The 27,923-nt window shown below is 40.3% G+C and overlaps 1 protein-coding gene across 3 annotated transcripts; it reads left to right on the plus strand.

Annotated features, from left to right (window-relative positions):
• Window positions 1-4,092: 4,092 nt before the first annotated feature.
• LOC139337264 (paired box protein Pax-6-like) lies at window positions 4,093-25,675 on the plus strand. Of its 3 annotated transcripts, XM_070971777.1 has the most exons (12): window positions 4,094-4,203; window positions 9,572-9,625; window positions 10,914-10,937; window positions 15,840-15,970; window positions 16,612-16,827; window positions 17,407-17,569; window positions 20,500-20,652; window positions 21,722-21,804; window positions 22,261-22,411; window positions 23,777-23,886; window positions 24,269-24,410; window positions 24,562-25,675. In XM_070971777.1, the coding sequence occupies exons 1-12, from the start codon at window positions 4,191-4,193 to the stop codon at window positions 24,645-24,647; spliced, it is 1,326 nt and encodes a 441-aa protein (XP_070827878.1). In that variant the 5' UTR covers window positions 4,094-4,190; the 3' UTR covers window positions 24,648-25,675. The 3 variants fall into 3 exon arrangements, with proteins under 3 accessions (XP_070827879.1, XP_070827878.1, XP_070827881.1); XM_070971778.1 differs by lacking the exon at window positions 10,914-10,937 and having other exon boundaries at window positions 4,093-4,203; XM_070971780.1 differs by lacking the exons at window positions 9,572-9,625; window positions 10,914-10,937 and having other exon boundaries at window positions 4,147-4,203; window positions 24,562-24,750.
• The last annotated feature ends 2,248 nt before the right edge of the window (window positions 25,676-27,923 follow it).

Consider the following 27,923-nt stretch of genomic DNA (forward strand, 5'->3'; position numbering starts at 1 on the left):
TAAATACAGAGATTGTATAAAGTCTATTTATAGAGCTGGCTGTATTGTCATGAAACATCAAGGTAAAATATGTGATTACGATGAACGTGAACAGGCAGGGAACAGGTATTATTACTCTGTCAGCTATATATAAAGAAGAGAGGGAAATCTTTTATTTACTGTGTGTGATGGTGAGTTAAATGTAATTTAAAAATGATCAGAACAGTAGTACCGCTAGTCTGTGCTTTGTCGTCTTGCAGGTTCCCATGGACCGTGGCTGAATCTGGATTGTGGATTTCAGCTGCATCTCCTGCCTTGGCCCTGCCTGACATCCACTGCAACTGCTACTGCTGTTATTACATCCACTGTCACTGTTACTGTGACTGCATGTCTGTCTCTCTGTCTCTGTCTCTGTCTCTCTCTCTCTCTGACTGCTTTTCTGTCTGTCTGTCTGTCTGTCTGTCTGTCTGTCTCACTCTCCCTCTCTTGCTCTTCCTCTCTCACCCAACCGGTCGAGGCAGATGGCCGCCTACCCAGAGTCTGGTTCTGCTCGAGGTTTCTGCCTGTTAAAAGGAAGTTTTTCCTCGCCACTGTCGCCAAGTCCTTGCTCATGGGGGAATTGTTGGTTTCTTTGTAGATAAAAGAGCTTGGTCTGTACCAGCTCTATATGGAAAGTGTCCTGAGACAACTTCTGTTGTGATTTGGCGCTATACAAATAAAATTGAATTGAATTGAATTGAAATAATGAGAATTTCTTTACTGAATTAATCAATGAACTTAATTGTTTGATTGAATGTGTCATTACTGAATTCCTCTGAACCACACATTGAAAGACAGCCCTTCAAGAAGCTGACTTTGTGATTTAAGGAGTTACGCAGAAACATTACAAAGCATATGCAACAAAAATACTTTGTTATATCTTTTCTTAGGTTATTACAAGACACAATTCTATACTAATCACAAATATAGATGCATTGCTGTATAGTTACACAGTTACCACAAAAGTATACAAACACCAAGGCACAATACTCCAAAGAATCAAAAGGTAGAAACTACTAACTGTTGACAGTTGTCATGCCTGGTGGATGTCATCAAACACTATACATACACAGGAAAAATAAGAGTGTAAGCAAACATTACATCTCTTTATATCCATGCATCCATATTCCAAGCACAAATTTGCATAAATGGGCTAAGTCACAATCACATTTTTTATACATCTCCATTTCCAAAAAAGTTAGTGCACTGTAAAACATAAATAGAAACAGAATATGATGAATTACAAAACACTGAAACCATCTTTAATTTAAAATAGCACAACTGAGAAGCTGAGAAATTTCATTGTTTTTTGAAAGTGACATCCTCATTTCGAATTTGATGCCAGCAACATGTTTGAAAAAAGTTGGGACAGTGGCAAAAAAAAAAAAAGACTGGAAAAGTTGTGAAATGCTAAAATAGATTTGGTGGAACATTTCACAGTGAATTACAGACAACAGGTTAATAACATGTTTGGGTACAAAAAGAGCATCCCAGAGAGGCTGAGTCTTTCTGAAGTAAAGATGGCCACTGCTAAATGCCAAAGAGGCCTCTATACCGGAAATTCCACTGGGCACGGCTGCGTGGAGGTGGTCTTTGCCATCCAGACAATGCTTGTGGTTCTACTAGATGTACCATATTTCAGAAGCGTCCCTGAACTGGCTCACTGCTCTGCTCCTGGAGAATACTGGTCTATTTTGTCAAGCTGCACAGAGCAGACTGAGCCAGGCAGGAAGTCAGACACAGGAACGGCATAGTGAGCCCGGTCAATTTTCAAAATAAAACACCCTGTGCAGATACTTGATTGTATATCAAGTAATGAACACAATAAATTAAAAAAGGAAAAAGAAACCAATTAACTATGTAGGTTACTTATTTATCAGGGAGAGCTGATCGCTGCCATTCTAGACAATGCGTGGAAGTCCACTGTGCACACAGTGTCTCTGTTTCAGAAACCTTCAAGACGTCTGCTCAGAGCAGATAGAGCGAGACAGCAGGTCAAACACAGGAACGGTGTCGAGAATCTGCATTCTGAGTTAAAACAGAGAAAAAAGGAAACCGTTTAACTATGAAGCCTATTTACTCATGGTAGAAGCACAAACATCAAGCAAAAATGGCCAATCAATATCCGAGCAACTCAACAAAGGAGGAGGGTGGATGCAATGGAATAAAACTGTATCACCATCGCAGCCGGGCGTGGTGAAATCTCTCGGTATGTTTTGTTTGTAGCTGTCCCTGTCCAACTGTCTTTTTATTTATCTCCATATTTCCCATCTATCTTTTTTCTTATAAGTTAAGTTTCTTTAATTTGATACACACCCAGTGCTTATCATTAGCCTAGACTTTAAAGGAAAAAGTAAATATCACAGAGTCTACACAAAACTTGATATAATCGGACACTGTAATAATCTTATCAATATCAGGGCTATTAAAATGTCCCATAATGTGCAGTCAGAAGATCCCTGCAGAGTCATTACGCTGTCTTTGTTGTTGTTATTGTTGTTGTTGCTCATTTTGAAAGTTAGGAGCAGGGATGCAGCGCAGGCATCTTTAACAGACAGGCCTTCTCTGCGTGAGTTGGCTCAACAAAGACATCAAGCTCTGTGCATGTTCCCTTAAACATGGGGGTTTGGTGCATCATTTTACTCTTGTTCCACACAAAATGCACCTATCTCATGCAGTTTACTTTTTTCAAGTGAAACAGGTTGTTATAATGGAGGGCTATGAAGACTAGAAAAAAATCAGATCGATTAAAAAATCAAAGCAAAAGCAACACTGGTGCAGCAAATAAGGCAAGAGAGGAATGGTGGCAGAAAACTGCTTGTGGTGTAAAGTCTATAATTTTATTTATTTTACCACTCAAAGTGCCAATCAGCTGACATTCTTGAGCTCTTAAATTTAAACTTCAAACAGCATAATTAAACATTATTCTCAGGAGCCCGCAAGTTAAGGATACGTGGAAATCAGTCTCACTTCTCATGTCCAAATCTAACCAACCCAATCAACAAAGGCAACTAGTAGTCTATTCATGCCTCTGTCCTTTGCATGCCCCCAGCCCCAAGCTTTTACCTGTATTGCCCAGCAACAGCTCTGAGTCTATGTGACTGCGGGTCAGTTTGGCTCCTTATTTGACTTCATTTCCGCCTCCTCAATCATTTGTAAATGTATGTACAAACACCCTTGAACATCAGTTTGCGTATCGATACTTGTGCCCGCTGCACCATCTTGGTCCGGACCCCTTGGCGTCACTTTTGAGGCCTTGGGTACCTCTTCAGCTTATATTTCATGTCTACCTCCTCATTTCACCCAGAGCTACCTCTCGAAGGCACATGCATGGTTTTTGAGCGTATGATAAGCCTTGTTTGGACTTACCTCATAGGCTGCCTTTTTTTTATTGAGTCACACAAATACTTCCATCACTTCTCGTGTGAACAACCAAAGACATGTAAAAGACCCAAAGTCCTTGGACCAATTTTAGAGGCAGCAGAATGCCGCCAGAACGAGGCTGAACAGCAGGCCTTTCATCTCGCCGTCGCCAGTGTTACCGCTGAGTAACAGGTAGGAACACTTCTACCTGCTCTGGTCCACTGGACGCTGAACATTAGCTTGTTTGAAGCATATTGAGACCTTATAATGCCTGGCCCAAACTGTGAAAAGCAACCCAAAGGTATGAGTCTGTACACACTTCACCATGAAGTATACAGTGTGCCTTAACACCGTTAATAGTTTGGACTACATCAGCATTGTTTCACTCTGGATATTTGCCAATTTCATGCCAATAAAGCACAGTGAACTGAACTGAAGCGAAGTGAGGGATGAAGTGTGGGAGAGTGATCACAGGAGTCACACGCACACACACACACACACACACACACACACACACACACACACACACACACACACACACACACACACACACACTCTGCTCTCACCATTGGAGCTGAACCCCTCCGTACCCTCCCCTCCACTCTCTCTCCCCGTCCTCTCTCTATGGCAGTCTCTCAGCCCTCCCACTCGCTCTCTCTCCCTCCCTCTCTCCTCCCTCCTCCTCAGAGGAGCAGCTCTGTCTCTCTCTGCACTTGTCTCCTCAGTCAAGGAGAAACTAATTGGAGGAGAGAATAGAAGAAAGGAGCTGTTGGAAAACTAAACGAACCAAAACTTTACTTCTCTACAGCATGCCACAGAAAGGTAAGCTTGCTCTCTCTCTTCCTCTCTCTCTCTCCCTCCCTTTCTCTCCCTCTCTCTCCCTCTCTCTCTCTCTCTCTCTCTCGCTCTCCGTCTCATCTCTCTCTTCTCTCTCTCCATCAGTTGAAGCACAAGTTAAAAAGTTACAGTTTGTTTAGCGGATAAGAACAAGATGAAGTCGAGCCGTTGATGTGAAACCTGGCCTGGACAGAAAGCAAAGGCAAAGATGTTTTTAGTCCAATGTTGAAAAAGAAAGAACAAGGAAGGAAAAAGAATACAATTTATTTAAGAAGTTTAGAAATGAAATAATTCGAAACAACTGAAGAACAGACGGACAAGTGGAAATGAGGTTGAAAGAAGACATGGGTTGGAAAGAGAGACAGTGTTTGTGATCACTGCCTCTGAAATGTTTTATGAAGCAGCCATTCAAGAGAGAGGAAATATAAAAAGTTCGGATATCATCTGAATTTATTTCAATGGCTTGTTCTTAAATTCTGAAAATATAACTGATAAATGATGCTTAATAACAGTATCATCACCTAATTCACCCAAGGTCTGGAATTTCCTGTCAAAATGTAAAATAAGATGATACTTATGTTCAGTTTTAAAAGTTGCTGGGATAGGCTGAAGTTATCAGACTGAGAAAAAAGAAACCTAAAAATAAAAGAATACATCACATTAACGACAACAGGCCAGTCCAGTCCCCTTTGTATTGTACTGGCAGCCAAAAATAAAAATTGTTGTGTGAATATGTATGTTCATCGTGCAGTAATTTCACTGAAGGGGCCTCAGAAAAATCTAGTTTTGTTGGATTTGCCACATTAAAGTCCTTAAAAGTTCTAACATGTAAAGACAAACAGTCCAAAACATGAATCCGTCTCTTAGTTGTGATCATGCTCATGGTTGAACTGCAGTGTCTGCTTCGGGATTGTGTTGCCCCTCCAATCCCAAACAGACTACCAAACACAACTGAGGGCAGACAAAAAAAACAACAAACAAACAAACAAACAACAACGACAAGAACCTCGCTCGTGCTGCGAGCGTGTGGTGGTGATGCCGCTCGTTCATTCGTGTGGATTAAACATCAGATCAGACCATATTCTCTGCTGGATTATGGCGGCCGGGCAGGAGCGACGGGACGGTGTTTAGATTTATGAGATTCCCCCGAAGTCCGCGAGACAGCGGAGGAAAGGTGGGCGCGTGCGTGTGCATGAGCCTTTTTCAAATCCACTTTTATTTGAGCCTCGCGATTTTTTACGTAAATGCAGAGAGGATATTCTCTCCTGCATGCTCCTTCATTTAAACTCGTTTTGCATCGATCTTTATTTTCTCTGCTGTATGAACTCACCGCTCAGTCACCTTCACCTTTAGAGCAAAATCAAAATCCACACTTTACAATTGAAACCAGACCTCCAAATTCAAGGGACCATTATTCTTAAACTCTTTGTCAAATATTCTGGGGCAGCCAGTCACGTTGCACAGTGTGATCAAGAACTTTATGAAACATCTTAAGTGGTCATCTTTCATTTTAAATGTGCGGGAAAGGAAACACTGAACGCCGAAGCGGTCATATTACAACTCACTGATTTACAGCCATCATTTGTAACCTGAAAAGACCAAGTTTTTAATATTGGAAGTAAAAAAAACACACACACACACACAAAATGATTTTTTAGAATATTTTATATTTAATTGTCATTTAAACGGAAAATAATGGACGTAGTTATAAAAGTCTATTACCCTCATAGGTTTGTTTCACCCTATAAATTGTCAGGTTATCCAGTGAAGGCCTTCTATTATTTGCTCTTTATGGAGGCCTAGACTAATAATAAGTGAGTGCTTGAAAGGCCTGCGCGACTTCAAAACGGTAACTCGTTCAGAAAACGTGTCATTTTAATTATTTTGCGTTATTATTCTGTGTTGGAATCACATTCAAAAATGGTTTCGAGTAAGAAAATGCGTCTGCTCACTGTGTAATATATGATGCACGCTGTTTGGAGTGAGGGCACATTAAAATACAAAGCCAGCAGAGACAAGACGATAAAGTTCGTCTTAATTGATGATCTAATTAAGTCAGATGTTAATTAACGTCCTAATTAAATCGAGGCCAATTAACTGAATGATAAATCAAGTCACACTGAATTAATCCAACATGTGAATTTGGAACATTTCATTTTGTGTGTGTGTGTCTGTGTCAGCGGGATTAGAGCAAAAGTGGATCGGGCTGCTCCCAAATGTCCTGATGAGGACACTTTGTCTCTGCCTGAGCAGAGACGTCCAACCGGAGGCCGAACAGCAAGCGTTTCCCTGCTATCTGATAATCAGTGCTCGCTTTCTCTTTCCATCTCACACTGTATTTGATTTTTAAAGTGTCATGAGAAGCTGCAATGTCTGGATACCGTCGGATTAAAAATAAAAAAAAAGTCTTCATCTTCATCTACACTCTCTGAATAGAAACTTTGATCCCACCAAATCGTTCTGGTTCACACTAAGAGATCAAACCGCGTAATCCACAGGCTGGAAGAGCAGAGCACAGACAGCGTGCAGCGCGGGACACGTCCAGCCTTCAAAAGTTGGTCCTAGTGTTTTGCAGTTTATGGAGCAGACTGTTTTCCAAAATAAGATGGAAAACAGTCTCCGTTAGGCCTAAATATTTACCCTGCATATCGACCTTCTACTGATGCAGGCCTTCCTATAATGTTTAATAATCACTTCCAGCAGCAACAGTAGCCTGAACTGACATCCAAACTACAAATACAAACTGTCTCTGTCCTGTTATTGCTACATACAATTAGTACAATGTATTATTATTATTATTATTATTATTATTATTATTATTATTATTATTATTATTATTATTATTATTATTATTATTATTATTGTGCAGTGTGGGCCAGCCTCGGTGCTTTGAGAGCAGGCTGCACCAGCAGCAGTGTCCTCAGTGTTGGCCAGCGGCTCTGTGTCTCTCTCGGCTCTTTTCTACTCATATCAGCGCGCTGAATGCGGCTGAATGAAACTTTTATATTGTCATCAGTGTGTTCAACAGAACTCCTTTATGTCAGTTGCACTGGTCAAATTGGGCTCCCCGCCGCGGTTTTGTGTCGCAGGTTTTTTAACGAGCCGCAGCTAACGAGGCAACGACACCAAAATCCCGTGGACACACAAAGCCTGGCGGCTATTTACCGAGCCGAGCCGCGGCTCCGCTCCTCCGTCTCTTTGTCTCCTTTCACAGGCAGAAAGGCGCTGAGTTATAGCGGGGACAAGGTGCCTATAGCCGGCCTGTGTGTGTGTGTGTGTTTGTTCCTGTGTGGAGCTGCTTCATGTTCATTATGCAGGTTGTTAATGACAAGAGCTTCAGAGAAGGGCTCGCTTTGAAGCTTTTATTGGTTAGCTTTTTTTAAGCCAACCTAAAAGGGCTTTGGTTTAGAATATTGGGATGGAGTACAAAGAATGTCACGTGCTTTACATGCATTAATGACAACAGACAGTTAAACTGGTCATCTTGGGATGCCCGATCATTCCTCCATAACAGCGCACTTTTTTGGTGATAATGGAGAATAGTTATATATTTATGGCATTTATGTATATTTTGGAGACAAAACTGAACTGGGGGCTTTGTCCTAACACCTTAACCACTGTGGCACCAGGACACCTACAGTGACTTCAATGCCAGTAATTCTAAAATTATTTAGAAATTGCACAAAATGAGGCTATTCTGCTGCATCACAAATCAATGTGACAAAATGTGGTGTATCGATTGTTATTAGATCCTGCAAACAATCTCATTTAGTAGCATCTCAGTGCTGATTTCCTTCCTTTTTAGTCACCCTTAACATAATACTCTGAGATCATTTTATAGACCAAATTGTTCAGAATTAAATGAATAAATAAGACATCATTAAGTAACTGATCATTTGAACAAATACAGACAAAATAAATATGATAACCACGGAAATGTGAAACTTTTTACACACACACACACACACACACACACACACACACACACACACACACACACACACACACACACACACACACTAACCAACAACTGCTCTTTATTATGAAAAGTTATTTCATCCTGATTTGTTTGCTTCAATCATTGCAGGTCATTTTACTGAATTTTACTAGCTTTTAATTTCAAAATGTTCTTTGTCCCAAAGGCTGCTTTTATTTCACAACAAATTTTCCAAATGACAATCCCACCGATCTCAAAGTGAAGCACTGATCAATCAATCAAGAGAGACAGGAGCCAGTTATGTGTGGTCTGATGGAGCAGACAGGCGTGACCTCCGTAAAACTCTGTTACTGTGACAGGAAGCAGAATGAAGTAATGGCATCCTTCTCAGTTTCAGGTTATATCATGTCTGTATTTTTTCCATACGATTATTTGTTTATTTAATTATGAGAACTTTGCTTCTCCATAATTTTGGCCCAAATTACCTTCTTCTTTTACATCAATTAGGATGTTTGTTATCACATGTTATTGGGTGAGATTCTGTTTCTCCATTATATCTGGGGCTCTTTGGATCACCCTGAAAGAAGCCACCTGTACGAGGTATGAAACTGAACGACGTCAGTCGAGTTTGGTTTTGTTCTATGACTCCATGAGGCTCCTGCTGATCTTTGACACCATCTCAGGAAAAAACACCTTCTCTTACGATATTGAACTCTGATCCTGAATTAGAAAAACTTTAAAAACTTTAAGTGTGTTCTGACTTTCTTCCCACAGATAATCTAGGATAGAAACAGCCATTTCTCACTCCTAATTGCTGTAGTCACAGTTGACAGTCTGTGTTGTGTTCAAGAGAAAGAATAAAAAATGGTCAGATGGGCACAGCACAGTAAGTTAGGCATCGAACTACAGAAGCAAATGTGATTCCAATCTTTAGTCTAAATCATAAACCTTTTAGCTTTATGACTGACTCAAAAAAAATCCTCCATGCATTAGATGTGAAACCGCCCTGTTTTTCAGTTTGTGGCAGTACACTGGACCCAGTGTGAGAGCTGGACTCTCAGAGTGGGACTTAACTCTGTGCTCATAACTTTATGGACATTAGCATACATTAGCATATGAACCAATCACAGGATGGTTTGGCATTCAGCCATTCTGTCCAGACAGTGTCTCGTTTTTTTTTGGTTTTTTTTCACCTCTGTTTTTCTATCCAATAAAAAGTTGCTTTCTTCCTCGCTGCTCGAGAAAAGTTGATTAGATTAGAATTGACCTGTGGCATTTAAAACAGCGTAAACATGACCGCGGAGATCCAAGAACCCCAACTTTGATTTGTTATGCAGGGAGAGTGTGTGCGCTGAAGTGTGTTTGCATGTGCTGTACATTACAACGCTGTAAAAGATTACCTCTCTGTTTGTGCAGATTTCAGAAGTCAAACAAGCTGGGAGACTGGTGTGGCCTCCATGATGCAAAACAGTGAGTTACATATTCTTACGTCATATTTGTTGCTATTCTCATTGATGCTTTTGATCTTCTTCTATCTGCACATGAATGATTGTATACGATCTCATCAAAAAGATACAAGAAAACAATGTTTAAAGAGTTCATTTATACACCAATCCACATGAAATATTCCAGCTGTGCACCACTGCCAGGGGCCAACATCATCCTTAAGTTGGTCAGCACTGCCTGACAGGATGATTTTTAGAGACAAAACCAAACACAAATAACAGCAAGGCTCCACTATCAGCACTCAAAACTGAAACCTGCCTTCACTCTGTTTCATCACTGATCAGTTGGCCATATTTGAAAATCAAAATCTGCTCTGATGCTGTAAAATATGTTAAGATTAAAGGACAATTCTGGTTTATTACATATTGAGTCTTAAAGCAGTTTTATTTTTTATTTTATTTTTTTAACATAACAGTGCATCAAATGTGAAAACAACTTTACAAATGAAAGGTGTCACCCTGTGAATCTGCAGCTCCCCTCTGCTTTCAGCTCATTGTTTAGCTGTTTGGGGAACAACATCACTGTTTTGGTTCACTGTCATTTTCACGATGAAAGTGGAACATTTAGCAGCTAAAAAAAGATGTTTTATTTATTGGATTTAGGATGGCCTGTTGGTCACACACGCGATTCCAAATGACTAATACTGACCCATATCTGAATGTGTAGAAAGGCCTGTTTGCTAGAGATTGGCCGCATCAACTTCAAAGGTGATGATATGTCAATATTGTACTCACAATTTGTTTCCACCGCCCCAAGTTGGATCTGAAATTTGAGGTCAGAAATAAATATTTGACCAATCAAATCGTGTGTAGCGTATATGACGCTATGAGATCAATGGTGAAGCAAAAGAATTTTAAAAAAAGGAAAATTGCATCTAATTTAGTGAATGATATTCATCATCAGCACAGGCTGAGGTCACCATAACGACAAAGCTGTCAGATAAAAGCAAATGACAAGATCAGGAAAGAGGCTCTTATCACTCATCCTCTTCTTTTCTTTTTTTTCTTTTTTGACAGAAGAATACAAATAAGGCCCAAGTTGTGATAAACTGGAATTATTCTTTAATGTCTGATAAAAAACAGACCTAAATGCAGATCATCCATCAGCAAGCCAAATTCGTCAGAAACACAAGTGAATGCACCTTAAATTGTAAATTATGACTTGTTGAGTCAAAATGTTGAGCTGTATGAACCTTTTGGGTGGGACTGACAATGAACTCCACCTGATTTCTTCTTTCTTACCGCGGGACAAGAGGTCCACGCTCTCTGCAGTGAAGGTGTGTGGACTACTTCTCTCTTTGCCTCTTTGCTTGTTTCTTTGTCCTGCATCTCTCCTCTGACCAGCATCAATCCCACACTACACTTCCTCTATCCCTCGCATCCGTCTCACCTTGGATGTAACTCGATGACGCTGCTTGACGTCAAATTTTAGCCAGGTGTCCGCTGGGCAGCAACGTTGTGTTAAATGTCAGACTGGATGCTATTATCACATCATCTCCACTTTAACTAATTCCAAAGAGTGAAAAGGGAGCGGCCGGAGGTTGGGTTGAGAAACTGAAGGTGAACACCAATATTAATTTGGTAAGATCATTAGTGAATGAAGCACAGGTTACATTAGGAATTGATTGAAATGAAAGTGGGTTCAGACAGTCTGCAGTGTGCTCCACTAGTGATATTCAGCATCTAACTCTCTTTTAATGTGTGAGTTTGTATGTGTGTGTGCCGGTGTGTGTGTGTGTGTGTGTGTGTGTGTGTGTACTTGTATTGCTCATGTTGTGGGGACGAAATTTGGAGACTCTGCTTCCTTGGGTTAAGGTCAGAGTAAGGCTTAGGGAGTGCTTATATTTATGGTTCGGGGAAGTCTCCAGGAAATTAGTGTAAGTCTATGTTATGTCCCCAAAAGTGATGGAAACACAAATAATACATTAATAACACAATGATTTTATAAGTATAATGAAATTTAATAACAAGGAATAAATTAGATAATAACATGATTAAGAATTACGCTTAAGTCACACATATAATGTATTAAATGAAATCAAGAAATTTTAATTAAAATGAAAATTAAATAAATAAGCATTGTCAGGTGCATCACTGTGGACTGAGATCTTTACAAAAACAAGCTGAAAACACGAGCATCGATGCATGTTGTTTCCCTTTGGAAACAGCAGTTTCAGATTCATCTCCTCTGAGGTAAATTGGATGAAATCTTGATGTCATTTTGGCCTCGGTTACAACATTGATTGATTAGTGTGTTTATATTGGAATATCAACAGGATTTGAGAAGTCCTGAGTCTCTAAATATGAGTTCTGTATTTGCTAGGTTTTGTCACATAACGTTTAAAGATGAGCACGTGTTGTCTGTACAGCCTTTTATTTTGGTGACTTTATCTGAAAACACTGTCTCTGTGGATCCGTAACAAGACTGATTCATTCCCTGCTAACAGCATATGTATTCATTCATTTTAATGCACTGTGTGATTTAAACTAGACATATATTAAATACTACTGTATGCTGTAAACGATCAGAAATATACATTGTAAAATGCAGTATAATAACAAGACTGTCCTCCTAAGAAGAACAACAGTGACGGTTGTTTCAGAAAGTGGCTCAAAATATGTGGCAAAACCTTCCAGCACAGCAAATATGACGAGCGAGAAGGAGGAAGTCAAGTGAGTTTATTATAGAGTGACAAAGTCTATGTAGTGAGGAGGTTGCGGTGGATGGATTGGTCTGCTAAACAATAGATTTTAACCGGTGAGACACAGTTTTGAAAGGCACAGACAAATGATGCCATTATTTGACGGGTGCATGGACAAACAGCATATTCATTTGGAGAAGGTATTTGATAATAGTGGCTGCTTAAAGTTAATTCAGTCAGGTTGAGTGTGAATGAGCTGATTTAAAGTGAAAGCTACCGAGATGCTCCCAGGGGCCGCTTTGTGTGTGTGTGTGTGTCTGTGTGTGTGTGTGTGTGTGTGTGTCGCAGAGGGACCACAGCCAAATTGACTCCATATGTCTGTCTATTAATTGTGTGTCAGCAGAGGAAAGCCCCAGTGTGTTCCTCTGGGAAATGACACTGTGATTAACATTTCTACGGCGAAACAATCGACCCCTAAACACAAAGTGAACATGATGTGAGGCAGCATGAGGGAGAGTTAGACGGTGAAATAATCCACTGTCACACTCAAAGTCAACAGCAGCTTCTACGGGGGCCATGACTCTTCCTATAATTTAATTAACCAGAAGAGAAGTTCAAAGCTGTGACAGTGTGAGGTGTAGTGGAAGATAAACCCTCTCTGATCCAGGTTATCCATCTGTTTTTCTGGGGGAGTAGCAGTAGTCCAAGGAAGGTGGGGGGCGGGCGTCAGAGAGAGTCTCCCTTTGCCTCCACCCTCTGTCCTCTATACAGTACATAAACAGTATGAAGAGTGTCTGTGAGGAAAAAATCCTGATCAAACAACGACCTTTTAAACTGTAGATCATGCATGTTAAAAAGTTTCATCAAGGATTTACATGTCTTTCATTTTTTTTAAAGGCCTTCAGAGGGACTAGTCATGTCGGCTTGCACCACTGCTCACATTGCAAAAATCTCCTTCCATCCATTCTATCTGTCTCTCCTTTATTCTAGTGCAGCAACATGCCTTTAAATGTCCTGTTTGAAGATAAAGACACTCGTCTGTGTTTGAATAAGCTGATGTCTTATTGAAGCAGGATGAAAATAATGTTTCAGGTCTTCATTTATTTTCAGTGTGTTTCTCACCCAGCGTGTTATTCTTTAAGGGGAAAAACACGAATACATTGTTTCCATTCATATTTGTGGTAGACATCATTCTGATGACAGAAAGGAGCATCTAAAGTGAAACAGCAGCCTCACTTCACTGCTTACACTGTGTGTGTGTGTGTGTGTGTGTGTGTGTGTGTGTGTGTGTGTGTGTGTGTGTGTGTGTGTGTGTGCGTGTGTGTGTGTGTGTGTGTGCGCGCGCGCGTTGGCTGGTTGTATGATTTATTAATGTCCTGTTGAGAGGTTTATAAATCTGCAATATGCTTTCCGCCACAGAGCCATTAAGAGACAATAGACAATTGATTCAGTGTAAATCCCTACTTAACCTGCACAGTGTCACACAGACTGTGGTCTGCTGTGGCTGAGAGGAGCATGTCAGACCTGCACCATGTTGATCAGCTCCACACAAAAACAAACAGAACTGTCCGTCTGCAGCTCCATATTTTTCACTTTCAGCAGTGTTTGAATTTTCGGCTGAAGTGCTTAAATTTAATAGTTTGCTCCTCACTGGCCAGCTGTCAAACCTTCTGATGACTGAATGCACCAAGATGATCATTTAAATCCACTTATTTGAAATTTACCAGGCATGAGAAAGTTGGGTCTCTGCAGCTCACAGTTCCATTTCCTCTCTAGAATAAAGCTACAGCATTAAAGAAAAGTGCTGTTGGTATGTGAATTTTTTGGCTCTGAAATTTAATGGTAATTTCCTAAAAATGCTGTTTTATAGGAGGTACAACCCTGATTTCAAAAAGGTTCTGACGCTGTGCAAAACAAAATGAAACAAAATGCAATAACTTGCTAACCTTTTTTCACATTTACTCAATTGAAAACAGTACAAAGACAATTTATTTAGTGTTTAATCAACTTCATTGACTGTTGTAAAGATCTGCTTATTCCGAATTTGATGCAGCAACACATTTTGAACAAATTGGGACAGATGCAACTAAAGACTGGGAAAGTTGTGGAACGCCCCAAAAACACCTGTTTGGAACATTCCACAGGTAAACAGGTTCATTGGTAACATGTGATAGGATCATGATCGACCGAGGTTCATCACTTTGTGAAAAACTGAGGGCAAGTAGTTTAAGAGTTTGAGAACATTTTTTTCTGAATGCACAGTTGCAAGAAATTTAGAGATTTCACCATCTACAATCCATAATATCATCAAAAGATTCAGAAAATCCACAGAAATCTCTACATGTACATCTACAGACAGCACTGCATTAAAAACCAAATCAAGCAAGAACAGGAAAGATTTTCACTTTTTAAACTTAAACAAAGAACAGGAAAGATTTTCACTTTTTAAACTTAAACAAAGAACAGGAAAGATTTTCACTTTTTAAACTTAAAGAACAGGAAAGAACTCAACAAAATTCAAAATGACTATATATGTATATCTGTGTAAAGTTTATCGGTTTAAATGTGAAATGTCTTTGTACAATTGAGTATTAGTTGAAAAGGAAATGCAATAATTAAATTCTGTTTTTATATATGTTTTACCCAGCGTCCCAACTTTTTTGGATCATGGTTGTAAGATAGTTACTTAATTTGTATTACAGTTAAAAAAAAAAAAAAGATTCAGTCTAAATGCATTAAGTTGAATTTGATGTTCTGGGATTTCTGGGAAAGAGAAATAAGTGAATGTAGATCATCCTGCTTTATCTTAGTCAAACATGAAATGTATCCAGTAGACCTCAGTGTTGACAGAAAGCTGAGCAGGTCACATATGACAACGGTGGAGAGAGGAGGGTCAGTCTTTCAAATGTGGTGGGCCAATGGTATCAAAGCATCTGTTAACACTGCTGTATGTGTTACAACCCGGATTCCTGGGACGCTGAGTAAAATGTAAATAAAAAACAAAGTAATCATCAGCAAACAAACGAATGAAACATGTCGCCGGCATCAAATTTAGAATAAACATATATACACAAAAATCAGTGTGAGGGAAAAGGTTGAATATATTGCCTTTGTACTGTTTTCAGTTGAGTGTATGTCAGAAAGAACTAGCACATCATCACATCCTGTTGCATTTAAGTGTGCAAACGTCTTTGGAATCGGGGTTGTACCATAAATATCCATTAAAAAAAAAAAAAAAAAACATGAGAAGCTTAAATTACTTTTCTCTCTTCATCTCCTCTATCTTGTGTTCCTTCTTGTTGTCCTTCCTCTTTTCTTGCATGTGCGTGATCAGTGTGGCTATTCAGTTCATTGTGCTTAGAGATCTCTTTTCTTTCCCGCTCTGCTTTAAACAGAATCATTTTGAATCAATCAATCACTGTAGAATAAATATAGCTCAGTAAACCAACTGCAGAAAAACTTAATTTTACTTTCTGTTTGCTTTTGTGCATTTCCATGTGTGTGGGGGCGTGTGTGTGTGTGTGTGTGTGTGTGTAGGTCACAGCGGAGTAAACCAGCTGGGAGGTGTGTTTGTAAATGGGAGACCTCTACCTGATTCTACCAGGCAGAAGATAGTGGAGCTGGCACACAGTGGAGCTCGACCCTGTGACATATCCAGAATACTACAGGTAAACTTGCCATGGTGAGAGTTTGTACTCTAAGTGGTTGTAGATACGGTGCCTGCAGGTATTGTGAGCTGATTGTAGAACCACATGGATTCAGATCACAGGTCACACAGGAAAGCAATGCAGTGTGGTGTCATACAATGCAGCCTCCACGTCTGAACTGACATTCAGTGGGGACTACCATGTCCAAAGCGAGGGCAAAGGACGCAGAGTGGAGTTATTTTGACAGATCAAACATTTTGCTCAAGTCTATAATCTGATGTTTGATGTCTGATGCAACCGTTCTTTACTCTTATTGACTCTCTATGTCGTTCATTTTGACAGTAGCAGAGGACTTTGAAAAGCGTGTGCGTAAAAATTGGCCGTGAATAAATGAAGCGTCTCACCCTGAAAATCTCATGGGGGAGGACTCTTGCTTGAGCTGTGTCCCCCAGGCATGGGGCCCCTGGCAAAGTGTCTGTTATTTTTCACATATTTAAAAAGGCAGCCCTCTTCCCAAAGCCTATATGCAGACTTTGATGTGTTAAATGGGTGGAGTTACCTTTCAGTCATTGCCATGATAGGAACTTTTGGAAACCTTTTTTTTTTTTTTTTTCACTCAAAGCTCCAATGATTTGTGTGACGTTTGCTGTTTTTGTGTCCAGGTGTCTAATGGCTGTGTGAGTAAGATCTTGGGCCGGTACTACGAGACAGGTTCGATCCGTCCTCGGGCCATTGGAGGGAGTAAACCCAGGGTGGCCACTCCAGAGGTGGTGGGAAAGATCGCTCAATACAAGAGAGAGTGTCCATCCATTTTCGCCTGGGAGATCAGAGACCGACTGCTGGCAGAGGGAGTCTGCACCACTGACAATATACCCAGTGTAAGACCCTTCTGTTCCTCAGCCAAGTCATGTCAATTAGAGGTTTATGCAGGGCAAGCCAGCCAAACGTCTAGACTAATCACTAAAACGTCCACAATAGCAGATGTATTTGTTACACTGTGACAGGTTTTAAGGTGGGTTTAGTGCTAATAGTTTATGGGAGTGGGCAGATTCAGTCTTAGAAAACCGACAGACCATTCATTACATTTCAGATGTGTTAAAAAAAACTCTTCATCAACCAATCAGACAGAACATATGAGGCCAGTTTAAAAAGACACTTTAGTCATGTATTATACCTGATCTAGCCACTCTATTAACTGACAGGTAAATAGTGTGATGTAAAATGAATTATGTCGCGTAAGAAGGAATAGGCAGAGACACCAACATGACGGGTGTAGCTTCTTCACAAAGCTGTTAACATTACCCAGTGATGCGGAGGTAACAGACCTCAGTGATGTTGCTGAAACAGACATTATGAGGCTGGCTGAAGGCTGGCAGTGGGTTCTGTCTGCCAATGCCTTGCATGTCCATCAATAACTGCTCTTGTGTGTGTAATCTCATCGTTGTGTTTATCGCCAGGTCTCATCAATCAATCGAGTGCTCAGAAACTTGGCCAGTGACAAGCAGCAAATGGGCACAGTGGGAGCTGAGGGGATGTTTGACAAGCTCAAAATGCTCAATGGACAAACCACCTGGGGAGGACGTTCAGGGTGGTACACTGGGACTACACTCACTACCACTGGTAAGACACTAACTTATACTACTGCTAATAAAACTCCTACTCCCACTTCACTACTCCTGTAACACTGCAACTTCACTCACTCCCACTTGTGTCCACGTGCTTCCAATCCCTTCTGGTTGCGTTTCAGAAGAAGAGTGTTTTTCCTGCCGAGCCTTGGTTACTTGCTCACATTGTGTTGTCATTTGCCTTTGATTTCTATGCTTTTATCATGGGAAAGTAGGCTTTGTAGTCAAATGGTTTCTTTTTTGTCTGTTTTAATTGTGTTTATTCTGCACAGGGTGTTTCATTCAGAAAATTTACCAGATTTTCTACACCGTTCCTGTGATCTGCTCTGTCCAGATCAACAAATCGTCCCTCAAAAATAGGCGCATATTCTCAGAGCGTAGATACGCTTCAGACGTTACGCTCCTGGTGGAAATTAGGGGTGACACACTGTAACAGCTCAGTTCATAAATGCACATTGGATCCATTTTCCCCAAAATTCTGATCAAAACATGGACTGAGGCAAAAACAAATCACCAAAAACTTCCCTTTTGAAACCTTTTTTTCAATATTTCAAATCATCATAACTCAAGATTTTTCTGTTATTAGAAAATCTGGTGCTGGTGTTCATGTACAAAGATTCTGGTTGAATTTTGCTGACTTCATCTCAGGTCACATTCAAGTCAGATTTCTTTCCCACTGGGCTTCTTGCTGCCATTGTATTAAATTGTTACTCTTTAAAATGTTGCCAACACTTGCAAAAAGGACTTAAAATTCACAGAACAAAGGACACATTGTATAGCGCTGACACGAGCAGCCTCCTTTCCTTTTCCTTCAGCGTGTGTGGCTGAGGGCCCCATTTGCTGTATGGAGTAGACTCATGTGCTGCTGCTGCTCCTCCTCCAGCACCCTGGGATTACAATAGTGAAACGAAGTCATGCTATACTACCCCGGCTGCTGCCTCCTCATCAGTCTACAGCATGTTTGTACCCATGTGTGTGTGTGTGTGTGTGTGTGTGTGCGCGAGGGAGGGAGAAGGGGCGTCTGCTCTCATTTGTATCTCTTTCTGCCTGACTGATTGTGACACTGAGCAATGGCTTCATTCTGTTTTGCAGTCTCTGTCTGCTGGGGATAATGAATAATTAGGCTAGCACCACAAATAACATGAGTTCCACAGGGAGCTGGAGCCCAGCTTCCGTCTGCTCAGAGATCACATGTTGGAGATCTCCACTTTGAAGGGTCCTTGCACCTCCGCTCATCTTTAACTCACATGCATGGTTTCATTTCATGGATTTGAATGTTACATATTGTATTGTCTACTCACATCAAGGCTTGGGTTTAGTGAAGTACTGTATACAGCAGGGACTGCTGTAGTTGTTATTGCCGATATACCTGCTGGACTGAGCGTCTTACAGTGTCTCACTCAGCATTGAATAGCTTTCGTAATATTGCTCTTTTGGTTATTAAATTATTAAACTTTACATACCTTCTTTTTATGTGGGTTACAGCTGTACTGTATGTGTGAAGACAAAATCATAAAATATCAAATTAAAGGCCAAATCAGTCAGTTTCGAACACATAAATGCATGGAAGACTTATAGAAAATGTGCTTCTCTGTTTTTCTAAGCTCATGAATATTACAAAAATATGGTCAGAGGAATAATTCACGGACCCAACTCAGAGCTAATGCTATCATGCTATTTAAGGCCCAGTTTAAACAATAAAGATAACATGGACGTGTTTAAAGCACAGACTTTAGACAGCTGCACTGTTCACAGCATGCATATTAAACACACTAATTGTTGTAATTTATACATGTTACCTGAAAGGACCTAACCAAAATGCATATATATATGTGTGTGTGTGTGTGTGTGTGTGTGTGTGTGTGTGTATATATATATATGTGTGTGTGTGTGTGTGTGTGTGTGTGTATATATATATATATATATATATATATATATATATATATATATATATATAGTCCTTTATCTTTACAGGAGTATTATTAGGCTTGTATGCGTGCGTGCGTGTGTGTGTGTGTGTGTGTGTGTGTGTGTGTGTGTGTGTGTGTGTGTGTGTGTGTGTGTGTACATATCATAGATCAGGATTTAAGTAATTGCCTCAAAAATTAAAAGTATGGATTAAACGATGGATTAAAAATATAGATCTTTAATTTCTTTTCAAAAATACCAAAGGAGTTACTGATCTAAGATCCATGGGGTGGGTGTTTCACAGATGAGGGTCACAAAAACAGAAAGCAGCCTCACCAGTTTTCTTGTGGGGAACACCAGGAACTTCAAAACAAAAGTCAGTGGAAGATCTGAGGGTTCTTGTTGGAGCATAGGATGAAAGGTGAAAGGCAGTCAGCACAGGATGCTGTAAGGTTACCTGAAGCTTTAAACACAGGTCGCCAGTGCAGTGTCGCGGGCAGTGGGGTCATGTGTTTTTCTGTAGTCAAAATCCTGGCCGCAGCATCCAGAATTAATTGTTAAAAACTTTTCAGGAAGATTGGTAAAAACATTTAAAGCAATTTATATTCATCTTATTTATAGAAGTTCAGAGTGTTGTCTTTCAAAAGAGACCCAAACCATGAATGTACTCCAAATGGCTCAAGAACAGCTGTTAATTTACCTGCCTTGCCTTGGATAGGCGTTTAATAAATCTGTTTCAAGCCAGATTGCAATTTTTCCAATAATATTATGTTCACATCATCATGTAGTTGGTCAGAAACATATCTTCTCACACACACAGTTTTGAGGTACTGATATTTTCCTGTTTTTTTACTTTTTAGACACAACAGTTCACAATGAAATGGTGCTGGTTTTACTCATTTATGTGGTGTCCACTATTAGATGTGAGAACTTCTTCAATTACAGCTGATGGTGTAACAGCGACTAGCCTGAATCCACTGTAATTCTGTTTGTTTGTTCCTTCCCTCGTTGGCGCAGAGTGTCCACAGGCAGAGGGAGGGGAGAACACCATATCAGTGAGCTCCAATGGTGAAGACTCAGAGGAGACTCAGATGAGACTTCAGTTGAAGAGGAAACTGCAGAGAAACAGAACGTCTTTCACACAGGACCAGATAGAAGCACTGGAGAAAGGTAACTGCTAGTCAGTACATCATACATACCGAAACTGTATTCTGTACATGACTGAAGTGTGAAAACAGCCACTTTGACTTGACTGAGCCGGTTCAGATCCACAACCAGACAACTGTAGGCAATGTTTACATGATGACATGATCTACAGACTCTCTGACTTTGTTAACAACTGTACTAAATATAAGAATATACACTGCACTGGGGATATGAAATAAAAACATGTTTCACCAAGTGCTTTGCTTCTTCCTCGTTTTATTAAAAACCTGATTAGTACTTGAGGAGAAATTCTAATAAGTCTCCATGACAGGCGGCATGTTCTTCCACACTGATAATCACAAATGAAGACCAGTGACAGCTCAGCCAGTTTTGAATGTATTCAATCAGGAGTGGTCCACGTTGATGTCTCAGTGAAGAGGTGAACTGTCAGTCACGTCCTGTCTGCTGCCACCTTGCAGAATGTTTTCGTGTCGCTGTTCCAGCTGTCACACGGCACATGTTATAACGTGCATTCATGTTTAGTCTACTATCATGTAATTTATGTTCTTGATGATTGCAGAAACTGGAAAACATGCTTGTTGTTGTTCTGAAAATGTCATCATGTAAACATTTGATGATTGCTCTGTGCGGACTGGGCTGAATTGATTGTCAGTCGACTTAAACAAGGTCAAGTTATTGACTTTAGGTCAGTAAATCTAAGAGACCGTACAGAAATGAGTGGTGTTGGGAGGCGGTATGTCATCTCACTTTCTGCAAGAATGCAAATAAACGCATTGCCAAGGGATGTCAAATTAATCACTAACATCCATACAAGTCCAATGCATTTTCTGTTTCTGAATAATTGGTTCTAGCTAGTTGATAGTGATAGGGGGAAAGCTCTGTAACAGATAGCCGTCTCATGTGAGAAGTATCTCAGTGAAAGTATCACAGCCCCTCACAGCACCAAAGTTCAGTGGATACTGGAAATAATTCCTTCACTCTTGTTACTCTAAATTTACCATCCAGATGTACATCAATTAGACAAAGCAAAGCTATTGTTATCGTGTAATGACACAGTTTGTTTTTGTTCCAGAATTTGAAAGGACTCACTATCCAGATGTGTTTGCCCGAGAACGCCTTGCCAACAAAATAGACCTTCCAGAGGCGAGAATACAGGTAGACTCTATTACTTTGTTTTTCACTGCTTTGTTGTACTTGTTTTTTTTAGGTTTACAAGTCATGCATGTATGTCTATTTGTTGTAATGCTGCATGGCTTTCATTAAATAAGATCATTATTAAACACACAATAGTGATGATCAGTCACAGTCTGCTTGCCTTAAAGGACAGATTCATATTTGATTAAATCTGCACCTCAGTCTAGAAATAATACTGACCTGTCCATATGTACATTTAGAGGGTTTATGAGAGGGTGAATTTCCCCCATCAGTTGCACTGAAATTGCTTTAAGTAAAGATCTCTTCACAGTGTGGACAGGAGGACCAATTACAGCAACCAATAACACTCTCAGTGTACATATGGACTTGTCTGTCTTGTTTTAAAATAGACTTAAAAAATGTTAACATAAATTTATAACAACCAATGTTTTTCCTTTTCTAATCTGGAATGTGCAGGTTTGGTTTTCCAACAGACGAGCAAAGTGGAGAAGAGAGGAGAAGTTGAGAAATCAACGCCGTCAGGTGTCCAACTCCTCCAACCATATTCCCATCAGCAGCAGCTTCAACTCCAGTGTTTACCAGCCTCTACCACAACCTACTACACCAGGTACTGACAAGGACTTATACTACTATAACATATAGTACAGGTTTGACTAGCACTGATGATGGGCATAATTACTTGTTAGTTCACCAAAAATGTCTTAATAAGTCTCAACAGGCTTTTTCCACTTTCATAAAAGATACTCATAACTTCAACAGTGCTGCACGGTGGCGCAGCAGGTAGTGCGCGTGCCTCACAGCAAGAAGGTTGTCGGTTCGATCCCCGGGGCAGGCGGGGCCTTTTCTTCCCGTGCATGCGTGGGTTCTCTCCGGGTACTCCGGCTTCCTCCCACAGACCAAAAACATGCTCATTAGGTTAATTGATGACTCTAAAATTGTCCGTAGGTGTGTGAATGTTTGTTTGTCCTTGCATGTGGCCCTGCAATCGGCTGGCGACCGGCTCAGGACCGCCTCTCGCCCATTGTAGCTGGGATAGGCTCCAGCCCCCCGCAACCCCGCAAAGGGATAGGCGGTATAGATAATGGATGGATGGATGGATGGAACTTCAACAGTAGCTCTGTACTATTCAAACATCCCAGTAATCCCAGTAAAATGTCAGTGAGCCAGCATGTACAATGCGGTTGGTTGCTGTTGATTCTTGTAGTGATTATCATGTGTCAATGGTTATCAAACCATTTTGTTTCATACTTTTTTGTACCAAAAAACAAAATGTGTCTGTATCACATCTTATATATATTGTATATAATATCAAAAAGACATCTTAGCAGTAAAATACAACTACATACAAAGCATGGTTAGCTGTTTGTCACATGTAACTCTGTATCTACTGTTTGCTGATGCTGACCAACCATGTGAGCTACAAACATCAGTCGTGGATTTAGACATATTTTGGTGACTGGAGTCTTAATAAGATGAAACACTCTGTGACATCACGTAAAGGCACATCTTTACACATCTTCCTCTTCATCATGTCTTCGAGCTTGGTTCCTGAAGTAAACTCCATCGAGTGTTCTATAATTGTAGACTTCTCTTAAAACTACCTTTGTTTTCACACAGTCCTGAAAATGCAACTATGCTGCTGTCGCTTCAGTATTATTCATTGTGAATTCCATAAGATTCAGAATAAGATTTCTGACAACTGGTCAGAGAATCTAGAGTTCTAAGGACTGGCATGCCTGTTTTTGATGCACAACTACACCTACAACTACATCTGGATATGTGAGCAGCAGGATTGGCCCACTAACCCTACAACCACTTCAGCTGAGTTTTGACTGTCACAACTTGAGGTTTTCTTATGCAAAACAATGTCTTGGACTTTCTCCCTCTCTCTAATAGGTTGTGTGGTAAGTTATATTGCTTGTAATGCACAAATCAGTTTATTCTTTCCACTTCTCTATCCCTGTTTCTCCAGTGTCCTTCTCATCAGGATCCATGATGGGAAGATCAGATCCAGTTTTGTCCAACAGCTACAGCCTACCAGCCATGCCCAGCTTCAGTATGGCTGCCAGCCTGCCAATGCAAGTAAGATTATTTGACAAGACTGTACAAAGACTAGACAAGGACTCAAGTGAGAGGTAGTGTTGACTACAGTTGCTCTGAACATCTCTGTGAGAATGTTTGTCATGGGTGACCATGACTCAATATTAACCTCCAACTCTAGAAGCCTATTGGACTACCCTGCATGTTGAAAGATGACACCAAAGGGGTACCCAGTGTCTTAAAAAGTGATGCCAATGGGTCCTGAACAAGCATCCATATGTGGCGAACTGGGAGTGAGAATGGGTTGTTCTTGATCATTATTAGGCTATAACAACATTTCTTATCTTGACCACCCAATGGTGCAAGGCTCGTCAAGGTGTTAAACTGTGTTGCTTTAATGGGTAATATTAATTTCTGTTTCCAGGCTTCCAGCCAGTCCTCTTATTCCTGCATGCTGCCCACCAGCCCCACTGTAAATGGAAGAAGTTATGACACATATACTCCTCCACACATGCAGCCGCACATCAACAGCCAGTCAATGACATCCTCTGCGACATCATCAACAGGTAGGAAGTTAGTAACTGGCTGCTGTTTGATAATCTACTTACCCTCTACCCCCCACCTGTGCCTTCACCAACAGGATGCATGTTGATACCTATTTAGATGAGACAGGGTAGAAATTAACAGACTTTTCAATTTTTGCTCTCCTTCCACCAGGTCTGATTTCCCCTGGTGTCTCAGTTCCAGTCCAAGTTCCAGGAAGTGAAGCGGACTTGTCACAGTACTGGCCACGCCTGCAGTGACGTTACTCTCACAGCAGTTATTCTTGCCTGCAATGAAAATCAGCAGTGATTGCTGCAACAGGACTGTATGGGACATCAAAGCTTGACCTATCCCAGTTTTACAACTTGAATGTCAAAAAGGACGTGTCTGACTGAAACAGACGGTACAGCAGCAAGTGAATATGAAGAAATTACTCTCATTACTGATTGTGAGAAAACATTAAAACCAAATTCTGGAGCCAAGCAGGACAAGAGGAGTTTGAGTGCTCTTCCAATTGAAGGATTTTAATATTGCTGTAACCCTGTACAAGTTCAACTACAACAGGATCAAAGGTCTTGGGGAGTTCTCTCTTCACATCATGTCCATCAGCTACCATTCAAAATCTGGCTGGTGAGGACACGCTGAATGAAAAGCTCGAGCCTGAGCTGTACTCAGGAAGCTCAGGAAGGTGGACCGTCCTTTGGTATCAAACTCCAGACAGGAATAAACTGTTCAGTGTCCATTTGGACATTCTGTGGGAAGACATATTACCTCCACTTTTAGTTCCTAATTTATATGATGTTGGTGTATTTGTAGCAAAAACAAAGATGTTGACTGAAACATAAAGGGAAGAACTTAACGAAACTTGAAAATAACTGTCTGCTGTTCGTCAGCAGACTCCAAAAGCCACGGCCTGGAATGTGTATAGAGTTTCAAAATGTGGATTATGGTGAAATGTGTTTGGTACTGTAAAAACCTTGACCTGGATGTTATCTGATAACTGGCATGGATTCTGATTTTGAACTGGAAAACGGTGTGGTGGGTTGGGGGGGGTCAGTGGGTGGGGGGCGCATCTCAGTTTGTTTTAATCCCAAAGTTCTTATGTCCAGAAGTTCAACAGTAAACCACTTACTGAAAGCAAGAAGAAGGGCAAACATTTTGCTAGCTCATAAAATGTGAACATTAGATTGTGTCTGGAATGTAAATCTGTTTCTAATTTCACAGTGTAAAGTATTTGTCCTCTCCAGTCGTCTGGGAGGGTTTCCATAATAAAGTTATTTCAATTATATTCCTTGTTACATTCTATAGTAACACTCTCTGGTGCACCTGAACCTGACCTCTCATGTACAGCCCCATGAGAAAAGAAGCCCTGAACTGAAGTGGAATGTGTTCTGCATGACCAGCAGCTGGACTGCGTATAATTTGTGCCATAAATTAACCACACTAGGACTTTGAAGTGGATTTAGACCTTTATTTTCAGGTGAGACTGGTACAGCTGTGTGGTCCTCAGCAGAGTTTGAATAACAGTGTTCATCCCACCAGTGGAGTTCCACACACTTGAATAATCTATTAGAAAGAGTGTGTGTATTGTCATTGGCCCAGTGTTAAAATGCTAAATTAAAGGGTAAATTAAAAAAACATGGGGCAGCTACAGTCACTCGGAATTGTAGCAGATAATAATATCACAATTATCCTTCATGAGTTAAATCTATGCTTTAAAAAATATTTCATCAGCGTTCAATCATGCTATGTAGGAAAGGAAAGTGGATGCATGGAAACAAAACTGAATAAAAAGACAGAAGACAAAGCAAAGTGCACAAAAATTAAATGTATTATACATATGAATACATATTCCTGAAGCCTTAATTTGGCTGTTTGCAACTATTTTAGATGTTTTCTGTTGAGCAGTTTTTGTGTGTAGTTGTACAATTACAGATATATTACTGGCATAAACAGTAAACAGAAAAAGTATTTCAACAAAACAGTTTTGGACACACTTCTCAATTGTTTCTCTTTATTTTCATATTATTTTCTGCATTGTAGATTAATATCAAAGACATCAAAACTAGGAAATGGATTATTATTAAACATTAAAGGGTAAACGAAGCAAAACATGTTTTATATTTAGGAACTTTTAAAGTAGTCACCTTTTGCTTTTATGACAGCTTTGCATGCTATTGGCATGTATGCTGAGCACCTGTTGGCTGCCTTTCCTTCACTCTGCAGTCCAGCTCATCCCAGACCTTCTCCTTTGGGTGTAGGTCAGATGATTGCGGAGATCAGGTCATCTGATGCAGAACTCCATCACCGTCCTTCTTGGTCTGTAGCCCTTACATCGCCTGGAGTTGTGTTGTGGGTCTTTGTCCTGTTGAAAACAAATGATGATCCCACAAAGCACACAGACAGGAAGACACGTCTGCTGCGGTAGTCATGCTGGTTAATTGAATAAATCATCAACAGTGTCACCATCGCAGCTACCCAACACCTCCACACCTCCTCCTCCATGTTTCATGGTGGGAACCACACCTGCAGATACTATCCATTCACCTCCTCTCTATCTCCCAGAGACACAACAGTTGGAACCAAAAATCTCAAATTTGGACTCATCAGACCAAAACACAGATTTATGGTCTAACATCCATTCCTTATCTTTCTTGGTCCAAGCAATTCTCTTCTTCTGGTTGGTCTCCCTAAGTAGTGGTTTCTTTGCAGTTCGATGGTGAGATGTGTCTTCACCTTGATCCCTGTGAAACATCCATGTGGGCTTTAACCTGAGGCGCCATTAATCGACGATTTCTGAGGCTGGTAACTGTTATGATCACCAGTAGTGTACAAATCGTTATCAAAGCAAAAGGTGTCTACTCTGAAGAATCTAAAAAATAAACAGATTTTTCCTTACTCTTCATTGTTTACCACATAATTCCACGTGTTATTTTATAGTATTGATGACATCAGCATAAATATGTATATATGCTGATGTAATATGTAGAAATTAATAAAAATAAAGAGAAAGCATCGAATGAGAAGGTGTGTCCAAACTTTTGACTGGCACTGTACGTGGTCTGTCATGAACATGGATTGGCCTGGGCTGATGTTGTGATGATTCTTGGTCTGAATTATTATCCCACTACGGTCCACAACAGCATTACATTTTCTACAAACTCAACAGGGAAATGTTGCTGACTTGCACAAGATTTTTTTTTCTTTTATTAAGATGCACTGTAGTCTCCACAGTGACACAAAGTGGCTTTTAACATTTAGCTGAAGCCACAATCCTTCCCTAACCCTCACCAATTTCTTCTGTTGTCTAAACCGGCAGTTTGAAACCTGGATGCGTCCTGCATTTTGTACGGCCATTATCTCCCCCAACCACCTCCTCTCGCGATGACTATACAAATGTCGTGTTTCATGCGCTCAATTAAGCATTGTCTCTGAACTTAGTCCAACCAGGGATTACATTTGACACCACAAAGTGATTAGAAAATCAATTCAGTAATACATAAATTAATTTTTAGAGAACAGAGTGGAACATCTTA

This window comes from Chaetodon trifascialis, chromosome 10 (genome assembly GCF_039877785.1).
Source record: "Chaetodon trifascialis isolate fChaTrf1 chromosome 10, fChaTrf1.hap1, whole genome shotgun sequence".
Classification (NCBI taxonomy): domain Eukaryota; kingdom Metazoa; phylum Chordata; class Actinopteri; order Chaetodontiformes; family Chaetodontidae; genus Chaetodon; species Chaetodon trifascialis.

Excerpts from the sequence above, each read along its gene's own strand:
- LOC139337264 (XM_070971777.1), top strand. Across the intron at positions 10,938-15,839 it reads CCACGCTCTCTGCAGTGAAG|GTCACAGCGGAGTAAACCAG; the intron begins GTGTGTGGACTA and ends GTGTGTGTGTAG. Across the intron at positions 22,412-23,776 it reads ACCACAACCTACTACACCAG|TGTCCTTCTCATCAGGATCC; the intron begins GTACTGACAAGG and ends CTGTTTCTCCAG.